General features: G+C 50.8%; 1 protein-coding gene across 2 annotated transcripts in view; it reads left to right on the forward strand.

Moving 5' to 3' along the window:
- WDR26 (WD repeat domain 26) overlaps positions 1 to 6,961 on the forward strand; it is a 37,542-nt gene extending 30,581 nt beyond the window's left edge. For both annotated transcript variants that reach the window (XM_086693921.1, XM_086693922.1), the window contains exons 13-14: positions 2,530 to 2,715; positions 4,978 to 6,961. In XM_086693921.1, coding sequence (XP_086550047.1) covers positions 2,530 to 2,715; positions 4,978 to 5,003 — 212 coding nt within the window. In that variant the 3' untranslated portion in view covers positions 5,004 to 6,961. The remainder of the gene's footprint in view (positions 1 to 2,529; positions 2,716 to 4,977) is intronic.
- The last annotated feature ends 7,877 nt before the right edge of the window (positions 6,962 to 14,838 follow it).

Consider the following 14,838-nt stretch of genomic DNA (forward strand, 5'->3'; position numbering starts at 1 on the left):
AGGCTTGTTCCCAAAGTAGTCCGGTTTAAGAGAGAAATTGTTTAAAATATGCAACATAGGTAGGTGAGTAAGTACTGAGAGTTAGTGTGCCTTTTAAGGTGAAAGAAATACAAGTCATGGGAAATTACTGAAAATTTTCATTGGCCACGTTGAGTACCCACTCTACTGTTCTGAGTACTAGGGCAGCAAGTTATTTAAGTCACTTTTAAAAATACTGAATCTAGTTTTACAGCCTAGACCAAGGTACTGGATTATGTTGAATGTTCCATGTTTGCTACCCGGGTACTGTCTTGTCAGTACACAGAGGATCACAGAGTAACACAGGAGTTTTTCCTCTGAGTATGAGATGTACTTAAGAACTAGAACAGGGCCGCCCCAGGTGGCTCTGTCGGCCAAGCGTCGGACTCTTGATTTGCGCTCAGGTCATGTTCTCACGGTTCATGAGTTCGAGCCGCGCATTAGGCTCTGCACTGACAGCGTGGAGCCTGCTTGGGATTCTCTCTCCCTCTCTCTCTACCCTTCCCCCACTTTCACTCACTCTCTCAAAAGTAAACTTTAAAAAAAAAAAAAAAAAGAATCAGGACAAAGACCTTTAGGGATTCATATGAAGCATACGAATTTATCTGTTGTTTCTTCCACTAAAAAAAAAAAAATCAGATAAGATTGAGAAGAGTGGTTTGTAGGTGACACTTTTGAAAAGTTATGTCTTTGCAGTTAGAAATCCTTTTTTTTTTCCTGGTAGTTTAATCATTTATTTTCACCCGGATTCCGCCTTGGCTCCTACTTTGACACGGTCCACACTTGGGAAGCCTTCTGCCTGCCTGTCCACTTCCCCCCTGGGTCTCTCGCAGCCCTGCTCCCCCTCTTCAGCCTCACGGCCCTTCCGAATGGCACACGTGCCCTAGAAATGCCCGGAGAGCCGTCTGGCCGCCTCTGTCGCCAGTGACACAATCCTTCATTCTAGGCCCCGAACAGACTTTGAACTAACGATGAATACCGTGAGCACAGCACAGTATGTTCTCTTCGGGGCTACAAGTGACACATACCTGGAATAGCGAGATGCGCGTTCTCAAGTCCGGGTGGTAGAGCGGTTCTGAAAACGTCCTGAGCACCAAGCGGATGTAGTGAATGTCTCCTGTCCCGAGACGGTCACATTAATCCACCTGTCATTCGTTTGCAAGGAAAATATTTCAAGAACCTTCCAAATCCCCAAACACGTGAACAGCGGTATAAAATAGAGCAATGAGGAAACCTTTTCCCAGAAGAGTTCTGCTGTTACTCAAGCGTATTCATTGTGCTGGTGATATAAAAAAAACTTGCTTTATTTTTTTGCCCTTGCGTGAGCTGTGGGTGCCCTGGACGGTGGCAGCCGGCAGGGCTCGGTCAGCAAGCCGGTGGCTCTGACCCTGAGCCCTGCCTCAGCCGCACACTCCGTGGGTGTGTGCTCACAAAGTGCTCCCCACAGTAGGCAGGCACCTTCACGCTCTTCAGACCTGTGGTGTCCTTCTTTGGAGCTCCTCCAGTTCGGGGGGAAGCGTGGCTAATCTGCCGGTCTTTCTCCGTGTTTTTTCTTCTTCTGCAAGGAGAAATGATCGAGCAGCATACGCCTTCTAGGCGAGCTCCGCTAGTTCTCCTGCGGGGGTCTCCGCTTTTGCTTCACACACGCACGCAGGATGCTCAGAGGCAGCCCCAGCCTCACATCGTCACGTTAGACGTTCTGAAGCCAGGACGTCGTCCTTTCCCACAAAGGACTGACCGCCCCCCCCCCCCCCACCAGGAGCTCCCACGCTGGCCACTAGTGGCACGTCTTGAGGTTGAATGCTTTTCTAACTCAGCCAGGATTCTGCCCTCTGTTTAAGGACCATCACTTCATGGTAACACGTGGTGTCTCCTCTGTGCCAGGCTCTTTTCAAAACTCTGTTCCTTACACAAACTTATTTTACCCTCGTGCATGATGAGGTGAGTCCAGTCCCTCCTTTACGGCTGCAGTGTCGCCAGGAGCGGGTTATGTGTCCACAGCAACGGGGCTGGTCGGTGGTGGAGGGTGGCCAGGCATTGAGTAGCCGCGGCTCCAGAGCCTCCGCTGTCCCCGAGCCCGGAAAGGGCGTGGGCAGCACCGTGTAGGCCCAGGACACGGTGTCCGGGACCTAGTGTGCGCTACACACCCCGCGAGGGGTCCGCTGTCACCTGTGTCATTGCTGTTGCTGAATTTGGACACATAGCTTTTCTGTCACGTCCAGTTTCCCTAGCATTTATTGTCTCTGTCCTAGGTTTGTTCACGTCAGAAGATCTAGACTGTTGCTCAGGTCTTACAGCACATTGCAGATTCTGTGATGACTTGAGGGCTAATCAATCACCTTTAACAGGGAAATGTGTATTTTGTTAAAATGGCTTTTTTCGGAAGGTAATTTATTGAACTGCTCGTGGCACATCTTGATAATCACATCACATGTTCTGTGTGTAACGAATAAAAAATTGAAGGTCAGTAGGACAACTCCCTAACTTTTCTTTGAATTGCCGTTTGTTCAGATCACAAGGTTTACATCTGGCACAAACGTAGCGAACTGCCAATCGCAGAGCTGACAGGGCACACGCGCACAGTCAACTGCGTGAGCTGGAACCCACAGATCCCATCCCTGATGGCCAGCGCCTCCGATGACGGCACTGTTAGAATATGGGGACCAGCACCTTTTATAGACCACCAGAATATTGAAGGTAACCCCACTGCACGGCAGCCAGGCTCCCTCCCGGTGGAACAGGGCCCCACTCGTTGTAAAGTTTCAGGACTTTTAAGCGTGGGACAGAATTTATGTTCTCCCTCATTTAGAGGCTGTATACGCTCTCCCTTCACAGGAGTGTAAGCAATGTGAGAGGCGGGGGGGTGGGGTGGGGGGTGTGCACGTGTGTGCATGTGTGTGCGTGGTGACAGTGGGGAGAATAAACTGGAATGTGCCACCTCCTTCATATCCTCTGGCTGTGGTCAGTTCAACAGCATACGGAAAATCATCTTGCTTCATGATGCAGGAAGCATTTTATATTTTTATACCCACAAGAACTAGCCATTATCCAAAATGTGAACCACTTTAGAACGATCTTGATTATGGATTTTACTCTTAAAAATAAACCTGTATGGCACCATGTGGCACCCCAGCCCCTGTGCAGAGGAGAGGGAAGGAAACAGAACTTCCCCCGTACCTTGGGGCCAGGCAGCATGCTGGCCTGGTCGTTCGTGTGCGGTCTTGCACAAATCCTCCTGGCCCTCCGAGAGACATGTTTACCCTCAGTTCTGGAGGGTTCCAGACGGAGTTGGGCCAGGCCTCACTCGAGCGCTGCTGGCCTTCGAGTCCCGAATCCAAGAGGGTTTTCTCACGACCTTGGAATGCTTGGTAACGAAGCAGGCCCAGAGCAAGGAAGTGAACAGTGAAGGACAAGGCTCCGTTGAGCAAGACATTGTGGCTGGAGGGAAGATGTGATGAGAAGGTTTATGGAAAGGACTTAACTCCGCTTTCACACAGAGCAGGTGAAGTGTTTTGTTTGCTTAGAAGGAAGTCCCGGACCTAGAAAACCGAGAGGAGATTTGCGTTCATTTTGTCCCACATAAATGAGCCAGAAAGGCAACCAGCTGCTGTCAGAGCGGGAGCCTGAAGGACGACAGGGGTGAAGTTTGTGAACCACTGCTCGGTGGTTCAGGGCCCGAAGGGCCATTGGCCTGTGCGTCAGCGCACGGCAGACCCGCTTCCTCAGGGAAAGCCATGAGGACTCAGCCTCCGCTCCATTCGTTGTCCTGTTTCAGTTTCTGGGCCAGGGCTCTACGTTGCATACTTCCGTCACTGGTCGTACGTGCGTTTCTAACCTTATCAGTCATTTGGAAGTTGTCTCTTCAAATAAGATTTGAAGGCGAAGAAGAATCTTCGGTCTGTGGTAACAGATTGACCTTCTAAGTGGATTTATTTTAGATACACCCTTGAGCTTCTCTCTATGGCAGTGAAGAGCCGCTGTGCTGCTCGGGGGGGGGGGGGGGGGGTGCTTAGTTGATGCGGATGCACCGGATGTGGTGCGGCTCTGAGCTCTGGTCTGGGTCAACAACTCTGCCTTGGGTTTTGGCAACGTCGATAGAGCCAGAGACAGATAGCCCTAAAACAGGAAAAATGCTTCTGTCTAACCAGATATGTGGCTGTTATGCCTTCTATGTAGCACTCTTCTGGTTCTTTATCCCCCACTCGAAGAAACTTTTTTTTTTTAAATGAACACCTGTTTGGAATAGAAATTTTGAAAAGTATAAGTGAGGCTGAAGAAGACAACCTCCAAAAACCATGACACCCTAAGTAAGATCCTTTTATGATAACGGTAGAGTTCACAGGCGGTGACGCTGCTACAGCCTGGATGGCACGAAAGACCGCTGAGTGTGATTCCGTTTGTATGAAACGTCCTGAGCAGGCATACCCCCAGACACTGAAAGTAGACGGGCTGGGGGCCGGTGTTTGCGGCGAGTGCCAACAGGTGACGAAAACATTCCTCAGTTATGGAGGTGATGGTTGTACAGTCCCGTGGACGTACCGGTAGTAACTGTTGAGTTGTGCGCTCTAAGTGGGTGTGTTGTGTGTGTTGTGTGTGGCTGACCCACAGCCAGAGAGGGGAGGCTGATGACTGCAGACCTTGAGACGGGCGAAGCAAGGCCATGGTCGCAGGGCCGTGAGAGTCTAGTGTGATCGTTCACTTGGGGAACAGAGTAATGAATGTAGACTGTCCTAAGTTAAGACATGATACAAACACTTGGTTTTAATGATTATGGTGGAAATGTCAAGCGTGTGCCTCGGCGTGATTATTTTTCAGTGGGAGTACGGGTTGTAATGTCACGATGCTGATATTAAAACTTACTAACTGGTAACTTTTTTCTTCCCCTCCCCTCTCCCCTCCCCCTCCCCCCCCCCACCTCCTCCCCGCCCTCCAAACACATTTCGTCTTGTCTTCATTCAGAGGAATGCAGTAGCATGGATAGTTGATGGCGAGTGTGGAGCAGACGGCTTCTGTTTAACTTAAAATTAGTCGTATTTTAATGGCTTGGGATTTGGTGCAAACAAACATGATTGATAGCTGGACAGACATGCTCGTCATGAAAAAAAGAACCATTTCTGAAGCCCGATTGGGGCCAAACATTTACACCTTGCTTCATAGTAACCAGTTGAGATGAAGCACGTCGTTAGAACGTTGTTGGACGCCATGTTGAATCGCCCCCATCGGTTGTGAAGGACTGTGCTACATTCAGGCTTACCCACCGAACTCCGTATATATATTGTTTTCCCTCCTGCCTTTTGTCTGGTGGGACACCATTCTTGTTGCTCTTCTGTGTAATGAAGTTTAAATGCTTGTTTGGAAAACTTTATTTAACAGTTTAGAAGGCTTGATAGAAGGAGTGCATTAGTCTGAAGAGTACACATTGGATAGGAAAGAATTTCCTTCTTTTGTTTCTCCAAATCTTTCCGCCTTATTTAGCTTGAGATCTTTGCAGCTTGGTTCATGGATTCTAGCCTTTGCCCGTTGCGCAGTAGATACTGATCCAGATGACAAACCAGTGAACTATGTCAAAAGCACTCTCAATATTACATTTGACAAAAAGTTTTGTACTTTTCACATAGCTTGTTGCCCCGTAAAAGGGTTAACAGCACAATTTTTTAAAAATAAATTAAGAAGTATTTATAGGATTAAAGTGACTTCATTTGTATACATTTGGAATCTAAACCAGCTTAAAAAAAAAGTTTCCTCTATGACTTAAGATACGCAGTAAAACTGACGCTCTTCCGGAATCCCACATGAGACTTGGTCAGAAACACAGCTTGGAAGGACATTACACAGGAAATCCAGAGTAACCCCTTGGAGGTTTCCCCCCTTTTGTTTTTGTTTTTTTTTTTTCCCCGAAGGAACATCAGTACCTGATGTGGAAGAAATTCAAGATTCCAAAAGAGAATTTTAAGCCTATACCAACAGGAGAGTTCGGTAGTGAGTCAGTGTAGGCTTTCCGCAAAGCACGTTCCGAGCTGTTCCCGGCTTGGAGGTCTGCTCTGGTGGGGTCCGGCACGAGTGGAAAGCGGGTGTGACCACCGGGGAAGTTCATAGCATGACCCAGCGTGTTAGAAGACTCCACAGGGCACAGACCGAAACTGGGTTTCACACCTCCTAGTCCTGTGTCTGAACTGCCCGTAACGTTTTGACCTGTCGAGGGCCGTACACGTACAGCACGCTCCTTCTCAGGTTTTCAGATCTTGCCAGACTGAACCTCCTTCCAAACTGGTGCTGTGGGTAGTCTTTGCCTCCCCCTCCCCTGGTAGTTCAAGGAAAGGTGTCCTCCGTGGCAAAGCACTTGTAATCTTGAGAAGTTCACATCCGAAAGAAGCCAGAAGCCTCCCGTTCACATTGCGCTTTTAAACCCCGTAACAGCTGGACGCGGCGTGCCTCGTCTCCTTTGGAGCCACCTCCCCGTTCCAGCAGAGGGTCCGAGGGGACCGCGGCTGTTACGGTGGGGAGAGGAGTGGAGGTGCCCCCAGGATGAGGGTCTGGCGAGGAAAAGGGCCTGTGCCAAGTCCCCTCTGGGGCCCGGGACCCTCAGAGCAGAGCGAGAAGGGCTTGGGTGTCAGGGACTCTCCTGTGGGGGCGGGGACGTCAGGGAGGGGAGACGAGAGAAAAACACAATTGGCCTTAAAATAGCACGGATTCTCCCAAAAGCTCATAGTAAGAGGAAGCGACAGACCGTGTCAGCAGATGATTTTATCAAATTGGTATGTAAAAGATTTCTTTAAGCTCCATTTTGCAGAGACCCCCACTTAGAGAATCAAGAATTCCTGTTTTGATACTTCTAAGTTACAATAACGATCTGTTACAGTTTATCTGGTACTTCATTTTTCTTAACTAAAATTACTTCTTACTTTAAGCTTGAATAAAAGTCTTCATTGGTAACTGTATATAATTCAGTGGCAACTTCTCTTTCCCGCAGTACAGTTAAGTCCAGGCACGTTTTCCGCCCCGAAGCCGTTAGGCAATGCACCCCGTCTCCCCGGTAGCATCTCTGACGAACTGTGGGCCCACAAACGCCACGGCTGCTGACGGGTTAGGTCCAGCGCGCTCCCCGAGGCCCGCGCCCGTCCGTGGGCTTCGGCCTCCGCTCCTCCCACTGCACCCGGCCGCCCCCACGCAGGAGCCCAGTGCTCCGCGGGTAGTGGAGGACCTCTAAAAAAGCGGAATAAAAGGGAGACACGCTGGCCAGGGAACAGAACTCCACTAAGGCGGAGTAACGATGATGCCGAGGTCTCCGGGGCGTTGCCGGGGCCGTGACCCCGCGGCGTCCCGCACACGCGGGTGCCTCGCCGTGCCCGCTCCTGCACCTGCCGCGCGGGGGCCCGTAGGGCAGGCCGGGGGTGGCCCGTAGCTATGAAGTGACCAGCTCCGCCAGGGCTCTAGTCTCTGCGTAGGCTCGAGAGCAAGGGGACGGCCAAGCCGGTACAACGTACTAACGTAGAAACTGAAAAGTACCAATACTTTTTGCACATAGATCAAAACTAGAGTGGAGAATTTGGGCTCCAAAAATCAGGTTAGTAGGCTCATTTCCATGTGCTGAAAAATGTTTTTGTTCTTGTTGTTGGTTGATTAAGGGCTAGGGCAAGTCTAAAATGGAATGCCTTTTGCCTCCAAACAATCGGTTATCGACAGTACAGTGTTGGATGTGAGGCGGGTGGGGGTGGCGACGGAGAAGTTGGGGGAGGGGGGCGGGGAGGGGTGACAGCTAGCGTCCCCTACCCTCCGCATTCCCGCTGCTCCTCTAGGTCAGGCAGACATGTTGTGTTTAAACCAGGTAAGTCGCTTAAACAGGAGATTGTGCCGGCGAGCGTCCCCACGGATTGACCGGTGTTCGTGGGTGGGAGAGCAAAAGGGATTACTCAACTTTAAATACAAACTAAGTGATTCGAGTCACCTGCCTAGTTGTAAGGGGAAAAAAAAAAAAATCCTAACTCCTCGTCAGTATTTTAGTCTGAAATCCCGCTCGTAGAAATACGATTTTTCCGTTCTTAGGCGTGTTCTCCCTCTTAGAGTGGCGTTCCGTGACATTAATAGAAAACCCTTCTTCCCCACCCCTCCCCACCTTGAAATTTTCTTTTTTAGGATGTTGTTTCCTGCACACAAGAACTGACCTAGCACTCTGCTCACGGTGGTAAATATATCGTACATCTCTTGAAAGGGAAATATCTGTCAGGTTCTTTCACAGCAGAAGAATGGCAGCTTTTGAATGGGGAGGAAAGAAGACGTTTTTCTTAATATCCTTTTGGTCCCGTCTCTAAGACGTACACGTACCTCGCTTTAATTTTTAACTTCCCGTTTAGACTTCAGCAACTGTCTTTCGGCGTTCCTCTCCAAAAGAGTCCTTGGGTTTTCAAAACCATCCCCGATTGCATCGAAACTGCTCACTTTAAGAGAAGAGGTGAATTTGCGTTTCTTTACGCTTAGACACTTTCTAAAAACAGGGTGAACTTCATTGAAATCCTCAGTGTTGTTGAGCTGTTGTCACAGTAGCTGCCCTCTAGTTGCAGAAACGAAACCTATAAAAGCCCGTCCCCTGTCTACTTAGTCCAGGTAGGCTGGATTGAATGAAACTACTAGTGTAAAAACGTGTGCGTGTTGTGTGTCTGTGTGCAAGAGAGCGTACCGAACTCATAAAAAGCCCTAGAAACAGCTTTCTGGGCTCTTCGTGTCAATTTTAGGAAGTCTCGTGCACATGTGAAGTGCCCTCTCTGAACTCAAGGTCTGGCTAATACTGGTATATTTTTATAAGACTCAGATGTGTCCCCACGCTTCACTCAAACATTTGCGTTATCGGGGTCAATGTGCTAAAACGGAGTCGTAACATTTTTAGGCACGGATGGAAAAAATGTCATTGGCTCCTTGAAAAACGTGTGTGTGTGGCGAGGGGAATAGATCCACAAAAGCATGTATGTACTTTAACAAACCAAGCTGTAGAGATCAGGGAAAGAACTTAAGTGTTGATCTCAAGATACCTAAATTGTCAAGATTTACATGGCATTGTGGTGGAACTAGTTAACGCTTAGAGCTTTCGGTATGTAATAACTATTGCTATGGACTGATTCAGTGTTTCAAAGGATTGTGTTCTTAAATTTGGGGGAGTTCTGGTTTTTTGTTTCTGTTTTTTTTTTTTTTTAACTGCCTCTCAGATTATATTTAGTAGTTTAAGTTTCTTGGCTTTATTATTTCATTAAAGCATAAAAAACTTCAGGTCTCCGGTATTTATTTTCACTTGTTCTACTAATTATTTACAAAACATTCTTTGTTAACTTTTATTTTATAAATGTGTAGTATATTAAGCGTCTTTAAAATTTTGTTCAATTGAAACTACATTAACTTTGATTTGCTTTACTGGGATTTTTTTTTTTTTTTTTAAATACACCTTTTCCGTGTCAGTGCGTAGCACTTACCCAATTGTTTGTATTCCCTCTCAATCCAATAAACAGAATGAATAAGAAATTGTTGCTGTGTTAAATCTCCTCTAATATCCACTCATCTGAATGCTTACATAGTATGACTTTTAACCTAAAACAATGGATTTGCTGAATTTGACTTTCCTCTGTTTCCCTGGAGGTTGTTTTTAATGTTTACTTTTGAGAGAGCACAAGCGGGGGAGGGGCAGGGAGTGGGGAGACCGAATCCAAAGCAAGCTCTGCGCTGATGTGGGGCTCGAACTCACGAACCACGAACCACGGACGAGACCATGACCTGGACCTAAGTTGCTGAAGTTGGACACTCGACCGACCGAGCCACCCGGGCGTCCCTGGGACGTCTTTTGTAAAGCACAATTGTGCAATCATGGAGGGATTAGTTTAGAAAAAAATTTAAGGGATACTTGGATTTTAAAGGAATCACATGCCTGCTCCATTTTGTTCAAAAATGTCACTGCATCTGAAATTCTGCATTAGGAGTTGGATATGTTGATTAGTGGAGAAGATATGCTTCCAGTTTGAGATTAAAATTTATTTCCTGGGGCACCTGGGTGGCTCAGTCGGTTGAGAGTCTGACTTCGGCCCGGGCCACAATCTCTTGGTTCGTGGGTTCGAGCCTCACGTCGGGCTCTGTGCCGACAGCTCGGAGCCTGGAGCTGCTTCGGCTTCTGTGTCTCCCTCTCTCTCTTACCCTCCCCTGCTCCTGCTGTGTCTCTTTTTCAAAAATAAACATTTTTTAAAAATTGAAAAATGTATTTCCTCATGAATAATTCTATAGTTCTTATTTGGAGAATTTAAACATTTCCACGGAGAAAGCATTCAGTGTGTGCAAACCCACCGCACAGTTGTGCTTACAGAGAAAGGGAAAGAGCTGTAAGGTGCTTCCGGCCAGCGGCAGCATCCTGCACAGAAGGACGTTCGCCTGTGACAGGCCAGCACCAGGCAGGCAGCTCATGGGGGGCTGGCGGCCGCCAGAGCCGGGCTAGGGGGATCTATGTGTTTTCTTTAAGTAAGGTGCTCCTTCGCGGATTTGGAAACTCCAGCTGTTCATTTACACATCAGCTCTTGTGTCAGAGCCCGGTATCCGGCACGGAGAATTTTCCAGCCTTCACGAATCTAAGTGTGGAAGTTGTATTTTTTTTTTTTTAAGTGTATTTATTTTGAGAGAGAGCACGCATGCGTGGAGGAGCGGCAGCGAGAGGGGGAGAGAGAATCCCAAGCAGACTCCGCACCGTCACCACAGAGCCTGACACGGGGCTCGAACCCACAAACCGTGAGATCATGACCTGAGCCTAAGAGTCCCGACCGAGCCCCCCCAGGCACCCTGTCTTCTGGCTCTTAAAGCTACGGTTTGCAAAGGAAAACAAGCTTTAGGTGAAGGTGCCCGAGCCTTTCTCAGGCAGGCAGGTGTGTTTCGGTGAGCTTTGTCCCCCATTCGTGGGCTGGCATGCAAAGAACGTTCCAGCAAGCCTCAGTCGTCTCCTTATCCACAGAGACCTCCCCACTCCCTGAGCAGGTATGCCTGCTTTCACTTCTGTCCCTGCTCTCCCTCCTGGCACACGTGCGGGGCCTCGGGACGTCTGTCAGGTGCCAGGCGTGCTCGGTGTGCGTGTTATGCAGTCCCTGTGAGCGACAGAGTCCCTTTGTGCCGGTTATCTAGCCCGGCCTCACGAGGCGAACGTGACTAAGGGGTGGCGGGTCTGGGGTTCAAATCCCCCTGTGATTCCACCGTCTGCTCTTCTAAACCCGGGACCATGTAAGCGGTTCGGCTTCCAGACTGCGAGTCCCATTTGGGAACACATTCGTTCAGCTGGTGCTCCATGCTGGTGCAGAGCCCGCGCTTGTGACCTTGGCAGCGAGGCCAGGAAGCAGGAGCCCGAGCGGGGAGGGGATGGACAGGGACCAGCCGCGGCTCCACGCATCTGTCTGGCCGAGGAGGGAGGTCCCCACGCGGCGGGCACTCGGGCCGCCGTCCGGCTGCTTCCCGTGCTTTTCTTTCGTTCTCCGGTGGCTTCACGGGGCACGGACTCCAGTGCCTGGTTTACGGATGAGACGAATGGGCTCAAATGGACCGGTCTGCAGGCGCGGGGCCTCTGAGCCGGGTGCCTCCGAGCACGCGTGCTTAAGCACCGCCAAGGACAAACTCCCTTGGTCCGTGGGTAGCCACTTACCCTGGACTCAAAACCATTCAAACTTGGCAAAGGTCGGCGAAGATTGGAAGGGCCCGCTGGTTCTGGCTGACTGCGCAGCTCAGAGAAGAAAATGACAGTCTCGAAAGTCTATCAAGCGACTTCTCTCCACATAAGTGGTCCATAAAACACGCGGGAAGTTTCATAGAGGAGAGCCCCCACAGTAAGTTTGCGCGTCTTCAGAGTGCATAAATTTATAGCGTAGTGGTTCAAATCATGGGTTCTGGAATCTTCAGACCTGACTCTAAATCCGATCACTGGACGTGTGGTGATTTACACAAGTTACTTCGTGCCCCCTGACCTGCAGGCACAGCTAACGGTGTTGGGCGCTCGGCTCCGTAACACGGGGCGTGTGCAGAGTCGCTCAGCAAACTGTGCTTGAAGACGGGCTGAAAAGTCAGCACAGACGATGCAGTCAGCAAAATCCGGAAGATGGAGCTTCTGCACAACACACGACCTGAGCTGACCTGACCTGGGTCAGACGACCCAGCTTCTTCCAACAGACTGCCGGAAAACCAGAGGGAACCTAGCGGAGGAGGAGACATTAACTGGAGGAGATGTGTAAATCTGGTTTGGATCCATGCAAGCGTGAACACACCAACGGAAACGCTTGTGAGCCAATGGGGGACATGTGAGCACCAACCAGATACTTCGGACCAAGAGATCGCATTTATGTAGGATATCGGTACCGTGGTCGTGTGTTTTCAGGACCCTTATCCTACAGAGATGTGGCCAAAATAGCACAGATGTAATGACGTCTCATATTCAAAACCATCTGACTTCAGAACCGTAGGGGGAGGGAGCAGATTACGCATAAAACAAGAATACCCATGACCAATTACTGTAGCCAATACGATACAAAATTACCAAATACCATTAACCAGTCCCTTCACTGCCTTCAAAAGTCAGCATGTTCCCGTGCGGCCACACGAATCCTGACGGGGAGGATGGACGGACAGCCGGACACGTCCCTTTTGATGGGCCCGCCAGGCACGGCGCTCCCCCCACGTGCATCCAGTCTGCGAAATAAACGTGGGATCAGCTGTCAAAGGAGATCCGTTCCTCCTCCGCCTCAACTCTGTCACACTGTCACTGACAGATTATCGATTTCAGTGAACGTGGAGGGGCTCACCGGGGAGCCAAGGTCAGGTCCCGCCAGGGCCCTCGGGGAGTGGGACCTGGAGCAGTTGTCAAAGTGACCCTCCTGGGAAAGGTGCCGGGGAAGCAGCCTTTGTCAAGGAATTGAAAGAGCAGCTGACTCAGAACCGAGTTACCTCTGAGACCCCTGCAGTCTGGACGGGACGGCCGCAGTTCCCACTGCCCTTCAGCTTTGGGTGACCCTCATCTGGGAATTCAGATCAGTCAGGGCCAACCAAAGAGAATACAGATTTAATTAAAAACAAGTTGATTACTTGCCACCTTCGGAATTTTCACAGAAATTATAGCCAAAAACCACAAGGCTCTGCCCCGGAAGCCAGAACGGCCTAGCTGAATGAGCATCGCCTCGCCAGAACGTGTCCGTCTGTTAGCCACGCAGCAAACTCTTGGTCCAAAGTACACGTGGCCGGTGGTGGGTGCCTAGGCGGTGCCCACAGGGCTTCAGACCCCTCCTCCAGCTCGTTGCCAGTTCCTGCACAACCAGGACAGCGTTACTCACGTTTGGGGACCGTCACGCCCGGCCCGGCACACTCCGCCACCCCGGCTTCGGGTTTCACGGCCTCCGATCCGGCCTCGAACCCAGTGGGGCCGGGTGGCACCGCTCCATCGGGCCTTCCTGCTGGAAGAGCACCTGGAGAGCGAGGACGCACGGGGGTGCACGTGTGTTCTCTCGCCGGGGGCCCCAGCTACATCCGGTCTGGCTTCCTCGGCAATCAGCGGGGGCCCCGGGTCTATGCCTTGGCCAACGGGCGGGGAAGGAGTGGCCTCGGCCAACCTCGGGGCTCCGAGGTCACCTCTAGCAGCGGCGACGTGGGTCCCCTCCAGGGAACACAGGTGACGGACCTGAGCACGTCGCCCAGCTTTGAGAGCCGGTGCTTGCCCCTCGCCGTCACCTGGGGAAGACCCCCCTAAAAATACACGCCCACGCTGGTCACCGCCGGCCCTGCCGCACGCAAGCCACACAAGACGGGCGGCTGTGCAGTTGTAGCCACGGCGAGCGTGTCAGGAGGAAGGGCGCACGGTCTCCTGCCTGGCTCCGAAGGCTCGTGGGAGAAAGGAACCCACTCTGGCCACAGCCCCCAGCACCTGCCAGCTTCCCAGGGTGTCCCGTCGTCTCTGGGCTCTGAGGGCCCGTGCTCTCCCGCAGCTTCACCGCTTTCAGAGCTCGAGGGGACACCAAGAGCCACGGGAGATGAGAGAGGAAGGCAGAGAACCAGGTTTCTTCTCAAACAGCCAGGTGCCTCCAGAGGAAAAGGTAAGAAAAGTACCTTTTCGGTCACAGGTTCTCGGCTCTTTGCCGGCACAGACACAAATACTCGCAGGGAGAGCCTGTCAGGGCCCGTGAGGCCGGCAGAGCACCTCTCCTCACCTGTCAACTGCGGACGCCACGTAGAGGGTTTACCCCTCGGGCTCTGCCACGGCCAGAGCTTCAGAGAGTGGCGTTAGGGTGCCAGACAGGAATGACAGAAATGGCCTGGCTCACTTCACCCAGCGGAGCCGGAGAGGTGAGTGCTCCCCAGGGCTCCCACCAACCGCAGGGGCGGCTCGTCCAGGTCTCCCACATCACGCATTGGTCATCGGCGCGGTAGCGGGGCCCCAGGCAGAGCGGTGACGGGCTCCAAGGTCCCTCGATGACCCGCCGTTCCTGCTCTAATCTGATGAGCATCTTGTACCAAATCACTGCCCCAAACCCATTAACCCCGGGAACCAAATGCAGCGGGATCGGCTAGAACACGAAAGCAAGACCCGGCTGGAGCCAGTGCGGTCGAATGGGTTTGAGGCGGAGTTTGGAGGCCATGGCTTTAAATGAAAATGCTTGATAATATTTTGCTTTTTTGATTTATTTTCCTTTCTAGAAGCGGGAATTACACTGTACCTGGGCAAATGGCTTATAAGGTTTCACAGATTCTGCAAAGAAATACGTATTTTTTGAAATGTCACTTTCTGTTAACGTTCTTGTGAGAAAACTCAGCCAACAGTCCCATAAACCTTTA

Source organism: Puma concolor, chromosome E4, assembly GCF_028749965.1.
Source record: "Puma concolor isolate L17-30 chromosome E4, mPumCon1.1.hap2, whole genome shotgun sequence".
In the NCBI taxonomy this organism is placed as follows: domain Eukaryota; kingdom Metazoa; phylum Chordata; class Mammalia; order Carnivora; family Felidae; genus Puma; species Puma concolor.